Source organism: Sorex fumeus, unplaced genomic scaffold (genome assembly GCF_029834395.1).
Source record: "Sorex fumeus unplaced genomic scaffold, SorFum_2.1 ptg000039l, whole genome shotgun sequence".
In the NCBI taxonomy this organism is placed as follows: domain Eukaryota; kingdom Metazoa; phylum Chordata; class Mammalia; order Eulipotyphla; family Soricidae; genus Sorex; species Sorex fumeus.
This window is the reverse complement of record NW_026606096.1, coordinates 33,393,305-33,412,078: the sequence shown is the minus strand read 5'-3', so window position 1 is coordinate 33,412,078 and position 18,774 is coordinate 33,393,305. Positions and strand designations below refer to the sequence as shown.

Here is an 18,774-nt window from a genome sequence, read left to right as displayed (position 1 = left end):
CTCTCTCTCTCTCTCTCTCTCTCTCTCTCTCTCCTCCTTTTACTGGCTGCTGTATTTATTTTGGTGTTTTTGTTTTTGGGTCTTGCCTAGCTGTGTTCAGAGATTATTCCTGGCTCTGTGCCCAGAGATCACTCCTGGAGGGGCTTGGGGGACCCTAAGGGATGCTGGAGACCCAACCTAAGTCAGCCACACGCAAGGCAAGCACCCTCGCTGCTATACTGTCACTCTGGCCCCCTGTATTTAGTTCATTTTCAAGAGATGCTGATAATTGGGGGGAGGGAGGTCGACCTAATTTTAGTATTCTGTTTGTTCCCTCTTGTTTGCTTCTTCCCTCCCCCTTCTTATGTAGTTTTTGGATTAATCATAATTTAATTATACATTTTTTAACAAATCTTTTATGTTTTTTAAATGATCGATCTAAGTCTGACTACAGCATGAACCGACAACATATGGTACCAGTAGTAACTGAACGGGCTGGAGCGATAGCACAGCGGGTAGGGCGTTTGCTTGCACGTGGCCGACCTGGGTTTGATTTCTCCTTCCCTCTCGGAGAGCCCGGCAAGCTACCAAGAGTATCTCGCCCGCACGGCAAAGCCTAGCAAGCTCCCCGTGACGTATTCGATATGCCAAACACAGTAACAATTGTCACAACGGAGATGTTACTGGGCCTGCTTGAGCAAATCAATGAACAACGGGAGGACAGTGACAGTGACAGTAACTGGACACTTGGTCGTGGTTCCGATAACAGAATGTTAGAACACAAACTGCATTTGCCCCTCTACTTGTTTTCATCATGGCTCTTAATTTTCTATTTTGTCCTGCATGGGACATCTCTGTCCCTGCTGTGTAAAGTGGGTCTTGCTCCAGGCGCTCTCTGACTGGCCTTTGGGAGGCTTTCTGCCTTGGCGCTCCAAGCTTCTTTCTCGGATCCCTTCTCGTGGGCCTGAAGAATTCGTGTTGGCAATCCATTCTCGCCGCTTTCATGTTACGCTGGGAAGCATCTTGATTTCATGTTTTCGAGCGCCCCTCCGCCCTCCCCCATCTAGAATTCTAGTCTACCCGTGGTTGATGCTTTCTTGTGGGTTTCTGTTGACTCACCAGCTCTTAGCCTTATTGTCCAGCTCACCCTAATGCAGGGCATCAACCTCTCCTGCCTGGATAGTAGATAATTTGCATATAACTTTGACGCCTCCCCATCTTTGGGGGTTTGGGGTACTCACACTCAGCGTTGCTTAGGGATCATTCCTGGGTGGGGGGGTGCTGGTTGTGAGACTAAGTATTGAACTTGGGTCATGCAAGGTGACTGCCTACCTGTTTGGTCTTTCCTGCCTTCTCTTTCTCTCCCCCAGTCTTTCCTTCCCTCTGTTGATGCTGTGGCCGCAGGAACTGGGCTCACCCACGGTATGCACAGTTGGCTTCCTGTTGTTGCTGTACACAGACTCTGGGGGTCCTGCTCTCTGGAGCAGAGCCGGGGTCTGAATTCAGGGCCTCCCACATGCGCAGCGCGTGCTCTGCTGCTGAGACACAGCCCGACCTAGTGATATTTGTTCTTGTTTCTGAATCACACTCAGTGGTGTTCAGGGTAGCTTTGCACTCGGGGCTGATTCTTGGCAAGGGCTACGGGGACCGTCTGGTGCTGTGGCATCAGTCTGCCAGCCATGTGCCAGGCAAGCGCCCTAGCCGCTGCACTAAGCCCTCGAGCCCCTCGATAACTTTTAAAATAGGGGCCACGGCTGGTGTTACTCAGGTCCGTGGCGGTGCCAGGAACTGAACCCTGGGTTTGGCCTGTGCTTGGCACGTGTGCTATGCCACTGGAACCACAGCCCCGCCCTGGAGCTCGAGTCTTGACTCATAGCCTGACGCCTTACCCGTACACATCCCTGACATGATTTGTGTCACTGACATAACAGATCATTGGCGTGTGTTTGTATGTCACATTACGCTGGCTGCTTACAATCAAGCGGAGTCCTGGGGAAATGCCTTTTGAAAAGACTCGAAAGTGGCCCATTGTCAAGGCTTTATCCTCCTTGTCCTTGGGTCCAGTAAGCAGAGGCGTAGCTGGGGAAACCTTTGAAGCAGGTGACCCCCCACTGTTCCTTCCTGTGCTCCTAAGTCTGCTGGAGGGTCAGGGAGAGCTCAAAAGGCTGGGCACAGGCTTTGCACAGGGGAGACCAGGTTTCATCCCCTGCACCAGGAATCACCCTTGGTCACAGAGCCGGGAATAGCCTGCAGATATGGCCCCCAAACAAACAGGAGCCAGAGACCTCATACAGCGAAGGCAGTTCACCTGGCTTGGGTCATACTCCAGTTTGATCCCCGGCACCATATTCGTTCCCCAGAATGATCCCTGAGCACAGATCCAGGAGGAAGCCCAGAGCACAGAGGGCAGCTGGGTGTGGCCTAATAAAACAATAACAGTAGCAAACAAGGAGGGTCAGCTGTAGGGGGCCAGAGCTATGGTGCAGCAAGGAGGGCATTTGCCTTGCACGCCGCTGACCCAGGCTCAGTCCCTGGCATCCTGTGTTGTTCCCCTAACACTGCCAGAAATGATCCCTGAGCACAGAGCCAGGTAAGCCCTAAACAGAGCGAACCTTCAACTCTAGTTATTTGGAAGTAATAATAAAATAGTAACACTGTAGCACTGTCCTCCCGTTGTTCATCGATTTGCTCCAGCAGACCCAGTAACGTCTCCATTGTGAGACTTGTCGTTACTGTGTTTGGCATATCGAGTAAGTCACGGGGAGCTTGCCAGGCTCTCTAAGAGGGGTGGAGGAATTGAACCTGGGTCGGCTGCGTGCAAGGCAAATGCCCTACCGCTGTGCTATCGCTCCAGCCCCAATTAAAATAGTATCTTTTTAAAAATGTTTGTTGTAGGTTTTGTGCAGTTTTTGCTGGGATCTGACACCCTGAAATACAAACTTGCAGATTTCTTTGTCTTTATCCTTCTGGGGATGTGTAGGGCTGTGTGGATCTGTGGGAAAATGTCGCTTCTGGAAACTCACTGTCCAGCGTGCGCTACCTTTGCTGTTGGGTTCTGCAATCCTGTCATCAGCTCCCCCTGGCCTGGTGTTGCAAGAACTCCGAGCGGTGTTTCAGCGTGGGAAGCAGTGGGCTCGGCTGGGGTCTCACCTGAGGGCCTGCCTTAGAGTCGATCCTGGTGGCCCCCTGAGCCGCCTTCTCTGCTCCCCCCACCCCCCAGGGTCTCTTCCGCGCCATCTGCACGCGCTCAGATCGCTATGTGTCCCTCAGCTTCTTTCTGGTCAATTCCGGCTTCTTGCTTCTTGTTACCTGCACAGTGGCCAGCATCTGCAGAAGAAAAGAAAAGCTGTGAAGACTACTTAGCTCTCTTCATGTTTTTTTTTCCCCCTTTTTGGGTCACGGGCTGGAGCGATAGCACAGCAGTAGGGCATTTGCCTTGCGCGCAGCCAGCCTGGCCGAGCCGGGTTCGATTCCTCCACCCCTCTCGGAGAGCCCGGCAAGCTACCAAGAGTATCTCGCCTGCATGGCAAAGCCTGGCAAGCTCCCCATGACGTATTCGATATGCCAAACACAGTAACAAGAAGTCTCAAAATGGAGACGTTTCTGGGCCCGCTCGAGCAAAATCGATGAACAACGGGAGGGCAGTATTGCGTTGTGTTGTTTCGGGTCACACAATGCAATGCACAGGGGTTACTCCTGGCTCATGCACTCAGGAATCACTCCTTGCAGTGCCTGGGGGACCATATGGGATGCTGGGAATTGAACCCAGGTCGGCCACGTGCAAGGCAAATGCTCTACCCTCGGTGCTATCACTCCAGCCCCTTTCTTCATGTTTAAAAAAAATGTTGTTGTTTTTTTAACTAAGGCACCATGATCTGCAAAGTTACTCAGAGTTGAGTTTCAGGCATAGTGTTCCAGCGCCCATCCCACCCTTAGTGCCCCTTCCCTCCACCTATGTCCTCAGGTTCCCTCTCACCCCAGTCTGCCTCTCTGACGGGCACATTTTTAAGTTCAGTGCTGGCAGTTTTGTCAGTCCCCGCTCCCCCCCATCCCTCCCTTCTCCCCAGCATCTTATCCCTCTCATCCTGACTCCCTCAGTACTTCTTTGATGCCTTGGGGAGAAAAAAAAATCCTGGGCAAGTTCCTGGTTTGGCTGGTGGATTTGTTTATATTTTCTTCAGCTCCCCTAGTTATTTTTGGCAGGAGGCTACTGGGTGTCTGGGCCGGAACGTGCTTCTCTCTGTCATCTCGTTCACCTTTCTGTGGTGCAGAGCAATTACACGCTCTTAATGAGCCAACGGAGGGGATTTGGTTCCGGCGGCCTGGGTGCCCTTCGTGCTTGTCCTGCTCGTGGAAGGCACGTTTGAGGAGGCAGAGAGTCCTTGTCCCTGGCGGGCAAGGCGGAGGAGCCCTCCTGCCAGCCGGCCCTGTGTGTCGAAAAGTAACTGCTTTTTCTTCTCTGCATAGCAGGACAGCTTCGGGAAGGGGAACCCAGAAGAGATGTGAAGACCATTGTGTTTTTATTATTTCCTGTCGCTTTCAGTTTTTGTGGATGGGGCATGCTTTGTTGAAAGGGCTCTAAATATAAAACATGACGGCATGGGGAGCGCTGGGGACTTCTTTGCAGGCTGCTGTCTGTCGCTTTTATCTGGGAACTCCCATCAGCAGGGCCGGCCGGGTGCTCGGAACCTCCTTGTGTAAGGGGGCCCCAGGCCCAGGGGGCAATGGGAAGGGGGGGGAGCATTTGTCCCTGAGTCTGCGTGGGCGGCTCTGGCACCACCCAGGATGCACCCGGGATGGGGTGGCTTAAACTTAGGATGGCTGTTATGGAGGCCGGGAGATCTCACAGCACAGAGGCAGCTGATTTGCTGTGTGCTGGGGATCCCTGGCTGCCCACTCTCTCAGTCCTTTCCTGAACCTCCGTCTGAAGGGACTATCACTGCTCAGCGGCCTTCCTCTCTCTCTGAAGTCACCAGCCTCATCCTCTCCCATCCTCACCCACAGGACCTCATTTACCCTGGACTGACTTCTCAGATGCCTCATCTCCCAGCACACGCATGTCACGTTTGCGGTGGGGGCCACACCCAGCAGCACTCAGGGCTCCCTCCTCATTCTGTGCTCAGGTCCACTTCAGCATGAGTGTGTTTTGCTTATGGTTTTGGTTTTTGAGTCACACCCGGCATTGCTTAGGGCTTACTCCTGGCTCTGTGCTCAGGGATCATTCCTGGGGGCGCTCAGGGGACCATATCGGGTGCCGGGGAGTGACCACCATACGGGTGCCGGGGACTGAAGGGGAGAGGTATTGCAATACCCAGCTCATCGCCTATTGTAATTCATAACAGCACTTCATGTGATGGGTGATATTTAACTTTTCTCTTCCCTGTTTTTCTCTCCTAGGGCGTTGACCCTGGTTCGGCTGTGAAACACCCCCGGTATGGTCATCTCGGCTTTCCGGGACCTCCAGGCACAGAAACTCCGCCACCGCCTATGTGAGTAGAGGGGACCGGTCCCGCGGTCCCGGCCAGCAGAGGCGCCCGGTTCGCGGGTTCGCGTCCCTGCCACCCAGGAAGAGGAGCTCCCCGCTCGGGCCAGCGCTATGAACGTGACCAGCCTGTTCTCCTTCACGAGCCCGGCCGTAAAGAGACTGCTGGGGTGGAAACAGGGCGACGAGGAGGAGAAATGGGCCGAGAAGGCGGTGGACGCCCTGGTGAAGAAGCTGAAGAAGAAGAAGGGCGCGATGGAGGAGCTGGAGAAGGCCCTGAGCTGCCCGGGCCAGCCCAGCAACTGCGTGACCATCCCCCGCTCCCTGGACGGGCGGCTGCAGGTGTCGCACCGCAAGGGGCTGCCCCACGTCATCTACTGCCGCGTGTGGCGCTGGCCCGACCTGCAGAGCCACCATGAACTGAAGCCCCTGGAGTGCTGCGAGTTCCCCTTCGGCTCCAAGCAGAAGGAGGTGTGCATCAACCCCTACCACTACAAGCGCGTCGAGAGCCCCGGTGAGTGCAGGTGCCCGCGGAGCCCCGCCCACGGCCCCGCCCACGGCCCCGCCCACAGCCTAACCCGCCCCCGCGCAGCCCCGCCTACAAGCCCGCCCCGCCTTGCCCCGCCCACAAGCCCGCCCCAACTACAGCCTGCTCCGCCCCTGCGCTGACACGCCCACATCCCGCCCCGCCCACAATCCTGCCCCGCCCACAGCCCGCTCCGCCCCCGCGCAGCCCCGCCCATACGCCCACGCGTCCACAATCCCGCTCCCGGCCCTGCGTGCCACAAAGGCCGCCCCCACCCACAAGCCCCACCCCACCCGAACTCGCCCCGCCCACAAGCCTGCCCGGCCACGCCCTGCTCCGCCCCCGCGAAGCTCCGCCCACATGCCCACCGAACCCAAAAGCCCGCTCCCCACGCCTTCCCCCTCCCCCCGCCCCCCCCCCCCCCCGCCGCAAAGGTCGCCCCACCCACAAGCCCCGCCCCACCCCAAACTCGTCCCGCCCCGCCCACAAGCCTTCCCCGCCCCTCGCCTGCCCCCGAGCACCCCCCCTTGCCACCTAAGCAGCTGAGCCTGGAGCTTGGAAGGGGCCACAGGTCTGCTGCCGGCTGTGTTCCCTGTGTCAGAGGCCTCCCATGTCTCTGCGCCCTTATCTGCACAGGACGTGGACCTTGTCGACCCGCCCTCCTTCTTAAGGCTTTTCTGATGGTCCTTGCTTGGTGTTCTCTCTAAATGGGGTTCTTCCCTTTCCCGCCTGCTCTGTGAGTCTCACCAGACTGGCATCTCTCCAGCCCATGGCATGAGACCTGGGTAGGACAAGTGGGAGGAGTGGGATCTAGCACAGGAAGGGAACAAGCTACAGAACATGCTTGAGAAGCACCTGCCCTTGGCTGGTTGGGCTTGGTTTGGGGGCCACACCTGGTGGTGCTCAAGAATTACTCCTGGCAGTGTAGACCGCACGGGGTGTCAGGGCCATGTGCAAAGCTATCGCCTTTCCTGCTGTGTTCCCTCTCCAGCTCAGACCCACAGAAGGTGGTGTGCTAATTGTGGGGTTGCGGGGAGTCACGAAACATTTCTTTCAAAACAAATCTGTGATTATGTTATTCGTCTATGGTTGATTTTATGTGGCTGTATTATATGCCCAGGGTTGTATACAAGTTTCTCTGCAATTCTGCTCTAGATCAGAAGTTCCTTTTCATGGAGGGTGAAAGAAAACGTCACTCAGTTCATCACCCACACCCACCCCAGTCTGTCTTCTTTTAGGAAACAACCAAAAACATGAGGGCTTTGGGGTGCTTTCAGCCAAACGAGGGTGATAGCCGGGGAAGACAGGCCTCCCTGGCTTCCTGAAAGAGGTGATAGTGTGTTAAACTTTGTTCTGCAAAGCTCATCACTGTGAACTGTACAAGCTCAGCCGCCGATAAAAGGGGCCTGCTCTTCCCAGAACTTTGCTCCCTCTGATGTTCTCCAAGATAAGCACATGAGGGCTGGTGACATAACGCCGGGTTAAAGGCTTGCCTGGCACACAACTGACCCTGCCTGGTTCCTGGCCTGGCACCGCATAGTGTCCCCCAGCATTGTGAAAAGCAATCCCTGCGGGGCCGGAGCGTTATTACGGTGGGTAGGATGTTTGCCTTGCAGGCAGCCGACCCAGGTTCAATCCCCGGCATCCTATATCCTGAGTACCACCAGGAGTAATTCCTGAGCATTGCTGCATGTGACCCAAAAGAGCCAAAAAAAAAAAAGTGATCCCTGAGCATGGAGCCAGGAATAAACTCTGAGCACCGCCAGCAGTTGTGATCCAAACATCCCCTGCTTGACCCCCCAATAATCTAAGATCAGGACTCTGATAAAACAGTCCACCTCTCTTATGGTAGGAGCAGGGAAGGGTGCGGAAGGAGAGAGAAAGGACTTTGTGATTTGGGTCTTAGACATGAATGTTGTGGTGGTTTGGGATGTCTTCTGCTCTGTTTCGGTCTCTGTCTCTGTCCTCTTCTCTCTCTCTCTCTCTCTCTCTCTCTTTCTCTCTCTTTCTCCTTTCATCACGACTGTCAGGTCTGGTTGTTTTTCTTTAACCTAGCCATTTATCCTTTTACAAATAAAAGAGCATAAAAATCCTGGTGGAGAAGGAAAGGAAGTTACAGAAGCCACTGGCAGCCTGATTGATGGGTTCAGGGAGCAAGGAGAAAGGACCTTCTTTGGCCCTGCTGCCCAGGGCAGCTTGGGGAAAGTCAGAAACAGGACTGAAGTGGGGGGAGTTTGTTCTGTTGTGCTGTTTGCTGTTCCCAACCCCCCCCCCCCAACTCTCCCTGCAAGTGCGTGGACGCTGATAGGAAAGCGAAAGTGGGCGGAGCTGGGCGGTGGCGGGGTGATGTAACAGGTGGCTGTTTACTCGGAGGCAGGGTAGCCCGGAGAACCCAGGCTGCTTATTAGTGGTTGGGCTAAATGTAGGTTTTCTGTTTCGCTACCAGAGTCAGTGCTGACGGTGGAAACGTCCTTCGTCTGCTGGGCTCGGGGAAAGCTGTTGCGCTGCTCCCTGAGATGCCCTGAAACGCGGGCGTGGGGGCCTCTTGCCGCTCCGAACCATTTTTCTGCGCTGTTTTTCTCCTGGTTCTTGAACATGGTCCTGGGTACTCGGAGCCTGAGAGTTTTACACTGAGGCTTGAGAGTTGGCCTCTGAAGTGACCCCCTGGTGCCAGCCTGCAGGCCCTTCCGTGTGCCTTGTGGTGGCCCGTGGCTGCCCGGACTCAGAAAAGCACCTCCCCATACCACCCCTCCACTCCTACGCAGACCCCTACCGCTATCTCGGGAGAACTAACAGAGACCCGTGAGCTATGCCTTTGGGCTTATTCTGCCAGCAGATGGATCGTCCTTTGTGATTTCTTGCTGGTTTGGAAATGCTGTGTGTGTGTGTGTGTGTGTGTGTGTGTGTGTGTGTCTGCAGGATGCTGGTGGGGTAAGGGCTTATTCTTGATGGACACTTGCCGAGCGGAGAGAAGTGGACGGGAAGTTGGTTCCTCTTTTGATCTCAGGCTGATGCTCACAGTTTTACTTTCAGCATCCTTGGTACTAGGCGTCACATGAAAAGAGCCAGGGGGCTAGCCTAAAGGGCTGGAGTCTGTGCCTGGCATGCTCAAAGCCCTGAGTTCGATCCCTGGCACCACCTGGGCCCGGATCACTGGCAGGTGTGGCCCTCTGGACCTGCGCTCACAGCACTGAGTGAATATGGGCTACTGCTTCAGAGTGTAGGGGCTCGCTCCTGAGGGGACTAGAACTAGACTCTGATTCTCTTTCCCAAAGTGGGTGCTATGGCCCTCCTGGGGGTGGAGGGCGGGGGGCGTGGGGGTGGGGTGGGGTAGGGGTGTGGCATTGGAATGATGGGGAGGGTAGTTGCAGTCTTGTGCACAATTGGAGGCGCTTTCTGTTTGTTCACTTAAAGAAGGTAGATTTTGGGAGTGGGGGCACCTCTGAGTGGCTGTCCTCCTCCTCAGCCAACAGGACGATAGGCCGGATAAGTCCGGACGCTCTGAGTTAGATAATCAACCCTCCGACTGGGCTTTTGGGAAAGCTAGATCTGTTCAGGGAGGCTTGGGGGGTTGGGAAGCCATGGTGGGCTGGTGGGATAGTTACAAGAGGTCCAGCGCCTGCCTTGCATGTGGCTGCAGTCACAACCTGAGTTTGATCCCCTGCACCCCGTAGGGTCTCCTGAGCCTTGCCGGAAGTGGCCCCTGAGCACAGAGCCAGGAGTAAGTCCTCAGTGCAGCTATCTGGAGCCACCTCCCCCAAAATATGGAGAATTCCTTCAGAGTATAAAGAGTTGAAGAGCTACAAACTTTATTTTTTGTTGTGTTGTTTTTTTGGGGGGGCCACACCTCATGGTGCTCCCAACTTACTCATGACTCTGCACTCAGAGATCACTCCTGGTGGCACTTGGGGAACCATTAAAGAGTACTGGGGAACGAACCCAGGTCAGCTGTGTGCAAGGCAAATGCACTACCTGTTGTACTGTTGCTCCAGCCTCACTCCCTTATTTTATTTCTTAAATATCTTTAAAAAAAAAAAAAAGGCCCTTCCCCAGGCCAAGAGATAGCACAGGAGCTAAGGCATTTGCCTTGCATGCTGCCGTGTTGGCTGGGACCCTGGTTCAAATCCCTGGCACCGGGCTGGAGGGACAGTACAGTGGATAGCGCATTTGCCTTGCATGCGGCCAGTCCAGGTTCAATCCCTAGCATCCATAAGGTCCCCTGAACACCTCCAGGAGCAATTCCTGAGCATTGGGTATGACTCCCTCCAGCCCCCCAAAAAAGGCAAATCCCTGGCAACATGTATGACCCTCTGAGCAGCGCTAGGTCTGGGCCCAACACTCTCCCCAATAAATTAAGATAAAAATCTCCTTCTCGCGGCTGTGTTGACTAGAGGTGACACACACACGCTTGGTTGCAGAGCCCACTCACTGGAAGCCCCAAACTGCAGACTCTGGGGGGTGCCAGGCTGAACTCGGAACCTTGCCCCGGCCTGCCGTGCTGGGCTCTCCCTCTCTCGTCCCGGAAGTGGTAGTTTGAAAGACTTGCCAACTCCTGGGTCCCCGGCGGCCTGCCCTGCGCGGGCACTGTGCTCCCCACTCTCGCCATATGTGGGGAGTCAGGGTGGGGAAATGAGCCCCCAAACCAGTGGTGTGCACACACCCTCTGGCCACTCCAAGTCCTGCCACAGGTTTTTCTCAGGGTCTGCCAGAATGTTCTGTCTCACATCTACTCTTTGCAAAACCACTGGGAGGGTGCGTACAGGTCCGCGGGCCACGTGACTGGGGTTCCCTCAGCTCCCTGATCAGAGACCCGCCGCCGCCCGGGAGCGTAGACTAGGTTTCAGTCCAAAGGTTTAGGTCGGCACAGGATTGGGGTGGCGAGCGGTGGCTCTCCCTGCTGGAAAGTTCTCGGCAGTGGTTCTTTGCAAGTGTGATCTCCGCTCCTAGCCTGGTAGTTGCCACTGTGCTGAGACAACCCCTGGGGGTGGTGTGTGTGTGTGTGTGTGTGTGTGTGTGTGTGTGTCTCGGTTTCCACCTGCTGCTCCCCCCATCCTTCCATGTCCCTAGCTGCTTCTCCCACACATCCCACAGTAGATCTTTTTTTCCCTGCCACGGTATTTCCCTTCAAGCATCAGACAGGTTGACTCGGGGCATGGGGGTGCAGTGGACAGGTGCTTCAGCCTGAAGTGGGGGTCACCCTGGGCTGAACAAGATACAGATCAACCAAGAAGTCAAGGACAGAAAAGCGTCCGTCCATCTGCTTCTGGGGGAGGGCAGGGGAAGCCAGGACGGCTCCGGGAAGACCCAGGTGCAGGGCGCCCAGAGCGGTGAGGGGGACCCTCCTGGGGGATGAGTGCTGACCTGGGTCTCACCGGGCTCTTCCCTCTGACCTGTGGGCGGGGACCCCGTGTCTCTGCTCTGTGGGGTTGTGGCACTCACACCCCACCCCCCCTCACATGCCCCCACACTCTCTGTTCCTTTGCACATGTCTGTCCTTGGACGGGGCTGGAGCGATAGCACAGCGGTAGGGCATTTGCCTTGCGCGCAGCTGGCCCGGCCGGCCGAGCCGGGTTCAATTCCTCCACCACTCTCAGAGAGCCCGGCAAGCTACCGAGCGTATCTCGCCCTCACGGCAAAGCCTGGCAAGCTCTCCGTGACGTATTCAATATGCCAAACACAGTAACAAGAAGTCTCTCAATGGAGACGTTACTGGGCCCGCTGGAGCAAATCGATGAACAATGGGAGGACAGTGTTTGTTGTTTGTTTGTTTGTGTCCTTGGACGGTCTATAAGCAACTTGTGTTGTTGGGGACTGTATTAGAATTTGGCAGCTCCACGTTATGACCCCCCAACAAGTCCAGTGGGGGTCTGCCGTATAATCACTTCCTTTCCTCTGTTTGCCCACCCCCAGCCGTCCATCCCCTCTGGCCACCAACCACTCTGTTCTCATGACCTGAAGTTTGGTGGATGTCCCGTGTCAGGACTGAAAGACTCACTTAGGGGAAATCTTGCATGTCCCCCGAGCACCACCAGAAGTGACCCCAGAGCACCACTGGGTGTGACCCAGAAACAAAAAGCTCTTCAGGGCCAGAGAGAGAATAGGATAGAAGTCAAGGTCCTTGTGTACTGACAGTCCCAGTTCAGTCTCCAGCACACCATATGGTCCCTGAGCACTGAATCAGGAGTAACCCCTGTGTGCTTTTGTTCCCCTCTTCAAAATAAGTAAATGCATTTATGGTGAATAAATTTTCACAAATATCAAAAACTCCTCAATGTCCAGTCTTCTTCAGGACCAAACAGTGGAATTGTCGGGATGACACGCACTTTTCCTGTTCTGAGGTTTTAGTGAATGAAACACCAAGAATAGAGAAACTAACTTGTTTTACTTGAGCGTCTTTAGTAGATTTTCCTTGGGCAGTTTGTGGGTGCCACAGGCCTCATGCATAAATTCGTCATCAGTTCATTTGGGGGCGGAGTCACACCCTAGGGTGCTCAGAGGTGACCCCTGCCGGTGCTCAGGGAACCATGAATGGTGCTGGGAATTGAACCCGGGTCAGTCTCATAAAACCCCTTAACCCCTGTTCTAGTTCTTCGGCCCATTCTCAATTTTGTTTTGTGTTTCTTTTTTTTGGGGGGGGGGGCAGCACTCCTGGCTGTGCTCAGGGCTTACTCCTGGCTCTGTGCTCAGAGTCACTCCTGGTGGGGCTCAGGGCACTCTAGGGGGTTCCGAGGGTCCTACCTGGGTCAGCTGCTTGCAAGGGAAGTGCCCTAGTGTCATGCCATCTCTACAGCGCACTCAACAGCAAGAATAAATTTTTTTCAGCAGCAATTTTAAGGCGTCTGCATCGTTCCTGCGTTTCTTAGCTGAGTGGGGCTTTGGGTTGAGCCATGGCACATCACCCAGAACACAGTTCATTCCTTAAGGATGTTTCCGCTGGGTCGGGATGGGACTAACAGTTTTCACCCTCTCATTGGTGTCTCTCAATGTTGCTCTTGGTTCCAGTCCTGCCCCCAGTGCTGGTCCCGCGTCACAGTGAATACAACCCCCAGCACAGCCTCTTGGCACAGTTCCGGAACCTCGGCCAGAACGAGCCACACATGCCCCTCAACGCCACGTTCCCGGACTCCTTCCAGCAGCCCAACAGCCACCCGTTCCCGCACTCCCCCAGCACCAGCTACCCCAACTCCCCCGGGAGCAGCAGCAGCACCTACCCGCACTCGCCCACCAGCTCCGACCCCGGGAGCCCGTTCCAGATGCCAGGTGAGTCAACCCATGCCCTGCCCCTCTGTGCACCCCACCCAGGAGAAGCCGGGTGGCAGCAGGCCCTCGAGGGAGGCCACTTCATTCCAAGAAACATCACCAGCAGGGAGATGAGAGGGGGCTGGAGAGACCACACGGGGCAGAGGAGCGGGCCTAGCACACAGCTGGCCCTGGTGCAATCCTGGGCATCCCTCACCTGTGGCCCTGAGGGTCACTCCTGAGCGCGAAGCACCCAAGTGTCGCCCAAACTCCCTCTCTTCCACCCAGAAGAATAGTAGAGAGATGAGAAAAATCAGCAATCCTGGCCAACTTTGGGCAAAACAGCATTATTTGAGGACTTTGTTTCCTGACGAATTATTTAAGTCTAACTTTACAGAACCCCCCAAGGACACTCCGGGGAGAACCTCTCGGTTCTGCTCAGTGGCCCGTGTCCCCTGCACTCAGGACCGACTCCAGAACCCAGCAAGTCAGGGTCTGATTTGCTGTGCTAGGCACGGATGCCGGGATCTATTTTCCTGGTGGTGTGGGGGGGAGGCACTGAAACAGCCGCATCCTTCCGAGAGGGGTGTGTTCGGTACAGCAACTGCTCCTGATAAAGGTGGCAAAATGGGGGGCACGACCTCAAAAAAGGGTCGTTGCTACCGGAGCATGTGTGCCCCTACACCCCATAGTTAATTAAACCATCTATGTGGTGACATAACTTCAAGAAGCATATTTTTTTTTTTTTTGCTTTTTTGGGTCACACCTGGCGATGCACAGGCTTATTCCTGGCTCATGCACTCAGGAATTACTCCTGGCGATGCTCGGGGGACCATATGGGATGCTGGGAATCAAACGCCCTACCCGCTGTGCTATCGCTCCAGCCCCAAGAAGCATATATTTTAACTCCAAAGAAATCCCAGCTGAAGCGCTGGAAAACAGCTGTCTGCTTCCCCTACCCAAGGCCAGGGCACAGATGAACAAAACCAGGGACCTTCCCCTTTTCAGACCGCAGCCGTGGTGTTGTGCTTGTTAAACAGCTTAAGTAGGAATGATCTTGTCAGAGTCTAGGTAAACGCACAGGTATCTTCAGGGGAAAGGATCGCTTTTCCCCACACCACCAGGAAAACAGATCCTGGCATCCGTGCCTGGCACAGCAAATCAGACCTTGGCTTGCTGGGTTCTGGAGTCGGTCCTGAGTGCAGGGGACACGGATCAAAGAGGGAGATCGCTCTGGACCAAGACACACTTGACCGGTGTCAGTAGTGCAAGAGAAGGAGATGCTGGGACAGGCATGACAATTGGGCTACTTGAAGTGTTATTGTTGTTGTTGTAGTCACGGGGTCACACCCAGCTAGAGAGCCACGTAGCCCCCGCGCCTGAGTTTAGGGAGTCCAGGCCCTCCCCTATGCAAGGTCTGTGCTCTACCACTCACTATTGCCGCATCCCTGGGCCATGGGGGATGTCTGATTGTGCTCAGGGATCACTCCTGATGGGATTCGGGGATCATATGGGGAACTGAGGACCAAACCCGGGTTTGCCATGTGCAAGGCGAATGCCCTACCTGCCGTACCATCACTCCAGTCCTGTATGAGATGTTTTTTTTTTTAACTGAATTGAAACTCAGTGGCCTTTCTGTTCTGCCTCCCAAAATGACAAGAACAGGGCTGGAGCCATAGCACAGCAGGTAGTGTGTTTGCCTTGCACGCGGCCGACCCAGGTTCGATCCCCAGCATCCCATAGGGTCCCCCATGCACCACCAGCAGTAATTCCTGAGTGCAGAGCCAGGAGTGACCCCTGAGCATTACCCAAAAGGCAAAAAAAAAATGACAAAAACATAGGCCACATGTACTACTGCTTTCTTCTATGTATTCCCATCATTATTGCTGCTTTTATTTTAAGCCCAGTTATCTGCCTGGTTGAGTGAATATTTGAGTCCAAAACCATTTAGGACAAGAGTGGGAGGTTCAGGGGGTTAAAACTGAAAGTAGTGTTCTCTGGTGATTTGCTCTCTGTCTTCTTCCCTTGTTGACCCTTTGGCCACTTAGGGGTGGTGGGTGGGGTCCCCCAAACACGGGCAAAGGGAAGATTCCTAGTTGGATTGACGCATTGTCCTGGGCTCTACAGTCAGGTTGGTGCCATTAGGGCTGATGCTGAGGTGGCCCCTGGAGCTCTCATCCGCTCCAGAGCAGACCTGGGAGGAACTAGGTCCTAGAGCCGGTGCCCGTCCACTTCTTTCCCAGCACCCAGTAGAGCCGAGATGGTGCCAGAGCTGCAGGAAAGAAACTGGAGGGAGAGAGGAAAGGGCTCGGGGGAGGATCCCAGAACCCCGTCCCTGCACTCCGGGTCCCTGCTGGTTCCTGGGCAGGGCTGCTGTGGACAGAGCAGTGTTGGCTGTGGTGTGGCCACTTCTCAGAGGGAACTCCCAAAGATAAACCTAAGTCAGGCTGCCCCGACTGGTGGGCTCCCTGCGCTCCCTGTGGCCACAAGAAGCTTGTTTTCGGCAGGAGACCCTCTGTGGAGGAAAGCAGGGGCTGATGGCATAACCCAGCAGGCTAGCGCACACGCTTGAGGCCCGGCTTCCCTCCCAGCACTGCGTGTCCCCCCCAAGCAGTGCTGGGAGCAACCCCTGGCCACCAGCATAGAGCTGGAGGTAGTCCCTGAGCATCTCCAGCAGTGGCCCCAAACAACACACACGCACACACAAGCCTGAGCTGCTGTTCTCTGCTGTTGTGTCTTGCCTGAGTTATCCTTAAGAAACAGGTGGATTCTGAAAGAGAAGACAGTGGGGATCAACACGTGGAGTACCTCTTTGTGGGCATTTTGTTTATTTATTTATCTATTTTTGATTTTTGGGGGGAGGGGGTCACACCTGGTGATGCACAGGGGTTACTCTCGCTTTGCACTCAGCACTCCTGGCGGTGCTCGGGATCAGATGGGATGCTGGGGATTGAACCCGGGTCAGCCGTGTGCGAGGCAAATGCCCTACCCGCTGTGCTGTCACTCCAGCCCGGGTATTTTATTTTTAACTGGCGATTTTTAAGTGGGGAAGAAGGTGGTCCGGGAAGAGTTCTTGACATCAGGGAAACTCCGTTTCCATGCACATGTTGGCCACATAAAGGAAACGAGGCTGGCAGAGCCTCAGGGCTCAGAGGTCGGCTACGGAGACCCCAAAGCGCCTTTGCTGAAGTCCTCCTGTCACTCTCAGGCTTCAGAGGAAAAGAGGGATCAAGTGATAAAGGGCATTAAAGCGCTCTTTGGACTGATGCTGAAATACTACATGCCTCAAACTCAACTATCAGTAACTTTGCAAATCGCAGTTCGTTAATTAAAAAAATAAACGACAAGTTACAATAACAAAGCGCTCTTTCGAGTGTTCCAAAGGGACGGGCCCGCGGTGGCCATCGCCTGCCAGAATTCAGAAACTGTTCTTTGCCCTCTGCTGACTTTTCACTGACATCATCCCAGGGTAGCAGGTGGGTGGTTGTTTTCAGGAAGTGACCATCAATTCTGGCATCTGTAGCATCCGTGCTTCTGATAGGGAGACCAAAACGTGTGTGTTGTGGTATGTGTGTGTTGTGTGTGCTGTATGCATGTGGTGTGGTATGTGTTGTGTGCTGCATTGTGTGTTGCACGTGTGGTGTGTTATATGTGTGCGTGGGTGTTGTACGTGTGGTGTGTTCTGTGTTTGTGGTGTGTACGTGATTGTGGTGGGTGTTGTGTGTGTGTGTGTGTGTGTGTGTGTGTGTGTGTGTGTATTGCTGGAGTTCAAATCTAGGGCCTTCCAGCTGAGCCTGGGGTAACATTTGAATGCTTTTACGAGTGCCCCATGGAAGAGAAATACTGCGTTCTGTCCTTCACACACAAAAGTCATTTTTGTTTTCACGTTGTAGCTGATACGCCCCCGCCTGCTTATCTGCCCCCCGAGGACCCCATGAGCCAGGACGGCTCTCAGCCCATGGACACCAACCTGATGGGCCCTGCGCTGCAGTCGGAAGTCAGCCGAGGAAGTAAGTGGACTCACCCCCTCTCCCACACACCTGAGAGTCAGGGTTGCTCTGCCCCAATGTTGCTTTTTCTCACAAACTCTTTTTTTTTTTCCCTTTGGCTTTTTGGGTCATACCTGGCAGTGCTCAGGGGTTACTCCTGGCTCTGCACTCAGGAATTACTCCTAGCAGTGCTCAGGGGGCCATATGGAATGCTAGGAATCAAACCTGGGTTGGCTGCGTGCAAGGCAGACGCCCTACCCGCTGTGCTATCACTCCAGCCCCACAAGCTCTTATGACAAGGTGGAAAGACTGGATAGAGCCAATGCCCAGTAAGTAGAACTGCCCATGGGAGCAGCTCTTGGGGTCACGAGAGTTTTACATGAAGAATAAGTGCAAGGATCCTGGATCTCTCTTACAAAGGTCTGGGAACAGATGTGTGGGCAAGTGTGTAGCGCTTCAACCTGTCATCGTTTTGAACGGGCGATGAAAAGGCTATTTCCGTGAAGGACAGACTCGAGCTCAGTGACCATCATAATAACAGTGGAGTAGATGCTGCTTGGTACACCCGGGGATGCGTTCTGGGGGCTCCTTTTGTTGCTCAGAGCAATGTTCAGGAATCCTGTGTACTTCCCTTCCCTCTTTCTAGATGGTGGTGGCAGCTAGAACAGACAGACTGCGTGGCTTTGATTCTCACAGTCTTAGCTGTCTTCTGGTCTCGCTGCAGAGAGAAACTGCAGCCTGAGTCTTCCTCCCGCCAGCCCAGGAGGTGGCTGAGTGGAACTGAGCACAACTAGGGTTGGTGTGAGTGAGCATCAGGGAGCTCAGGACCGGAGGAGCTGGAGGAATTCCTGAGCCCTGAGAGCAGTCAAGCTGGGCAGTAGACCTGTGTCCAGGGAACCTCGTAGCCAGGGGCAGGAGTCCAGTGTACACCTGACAGGTGGAATAGGGCTTTGGGTCTGCATGCATTTTATGGAGATTGAAATTAAAATGTCATTTTCAGGACTTAGAAAGATACTACAGTGCACAGGGCACCTGCCTTGTGTGCAGCCAACCTGGGAACCCCAGCTTGACTAATCCCTGGAACCCCCAACCCCACTGGGATTGATCTCTAGGAGCTAGGAGTAAGCTCTTGACCGCCACTGGGGATGGCCCAGAAAACAAAAATTAAGATGCTATTTGTTCACTTAGTATGTTTTTTTTTTATTTTAGCACTTTTTAAAAAGTGAGAAGTACAAAAAAAAATATGATCAAATAACTTTTTTTTTCTTTTTGGGTCACACCTGGCGATGCACAGGGGTTACTCCTGGCTCTTCACTGAGGAATTACTCCTGGCAGTGCTCGGGGGACCATATGGGATGCTGGGAATCAAACCTGGGTTGGCCACGTGCAAGGCAAATGCCCTACCCCCTGTGCTATTGCTCCAACCCCATAAAAATTTTGTTGAGGTAAAAAATAATATGATTATTGTATCATTAGACGTTCTAATAGGGACCAGAAATATGGTACAGGGGAATTACGTGCTTGCCTTGCATGAATCAGACCTGTGTTTGATCCCCAGC

The 18,774-nt window shown here is 54.4% G+C and overlaps 1 protein-coding gene across 1 annotated transcript in view; it reads left to right on the top strand.

Annotated features, from left to right (window-relative positions):
* SMAD1 (SMAD family member 1) overlaps positions 1-18,774 on the top strand; it is a 66,619-nt gene that overhangs the window by 31,368 nt on the left and 16,477 nt on the right. The window contains exons 2-4 of the mRNA XM_056119097.1: positions 5,377-5,975; positions 12,990-13,247; positions 17,120-17,236. Coding sequence (XP_055975072.1) covers positions 5,576-5,975; positions 12,990-13,247; positions 17,120-17,236 — 775 coding nt within the window. The 5' untranslated portion in view covers positions 5,377-5,575. The remainder of the gene's footprint in view (positions 1-5,376; positions 5,976-12,989; positions 13,248-17,119; positions 17,237-18,774) is intronic.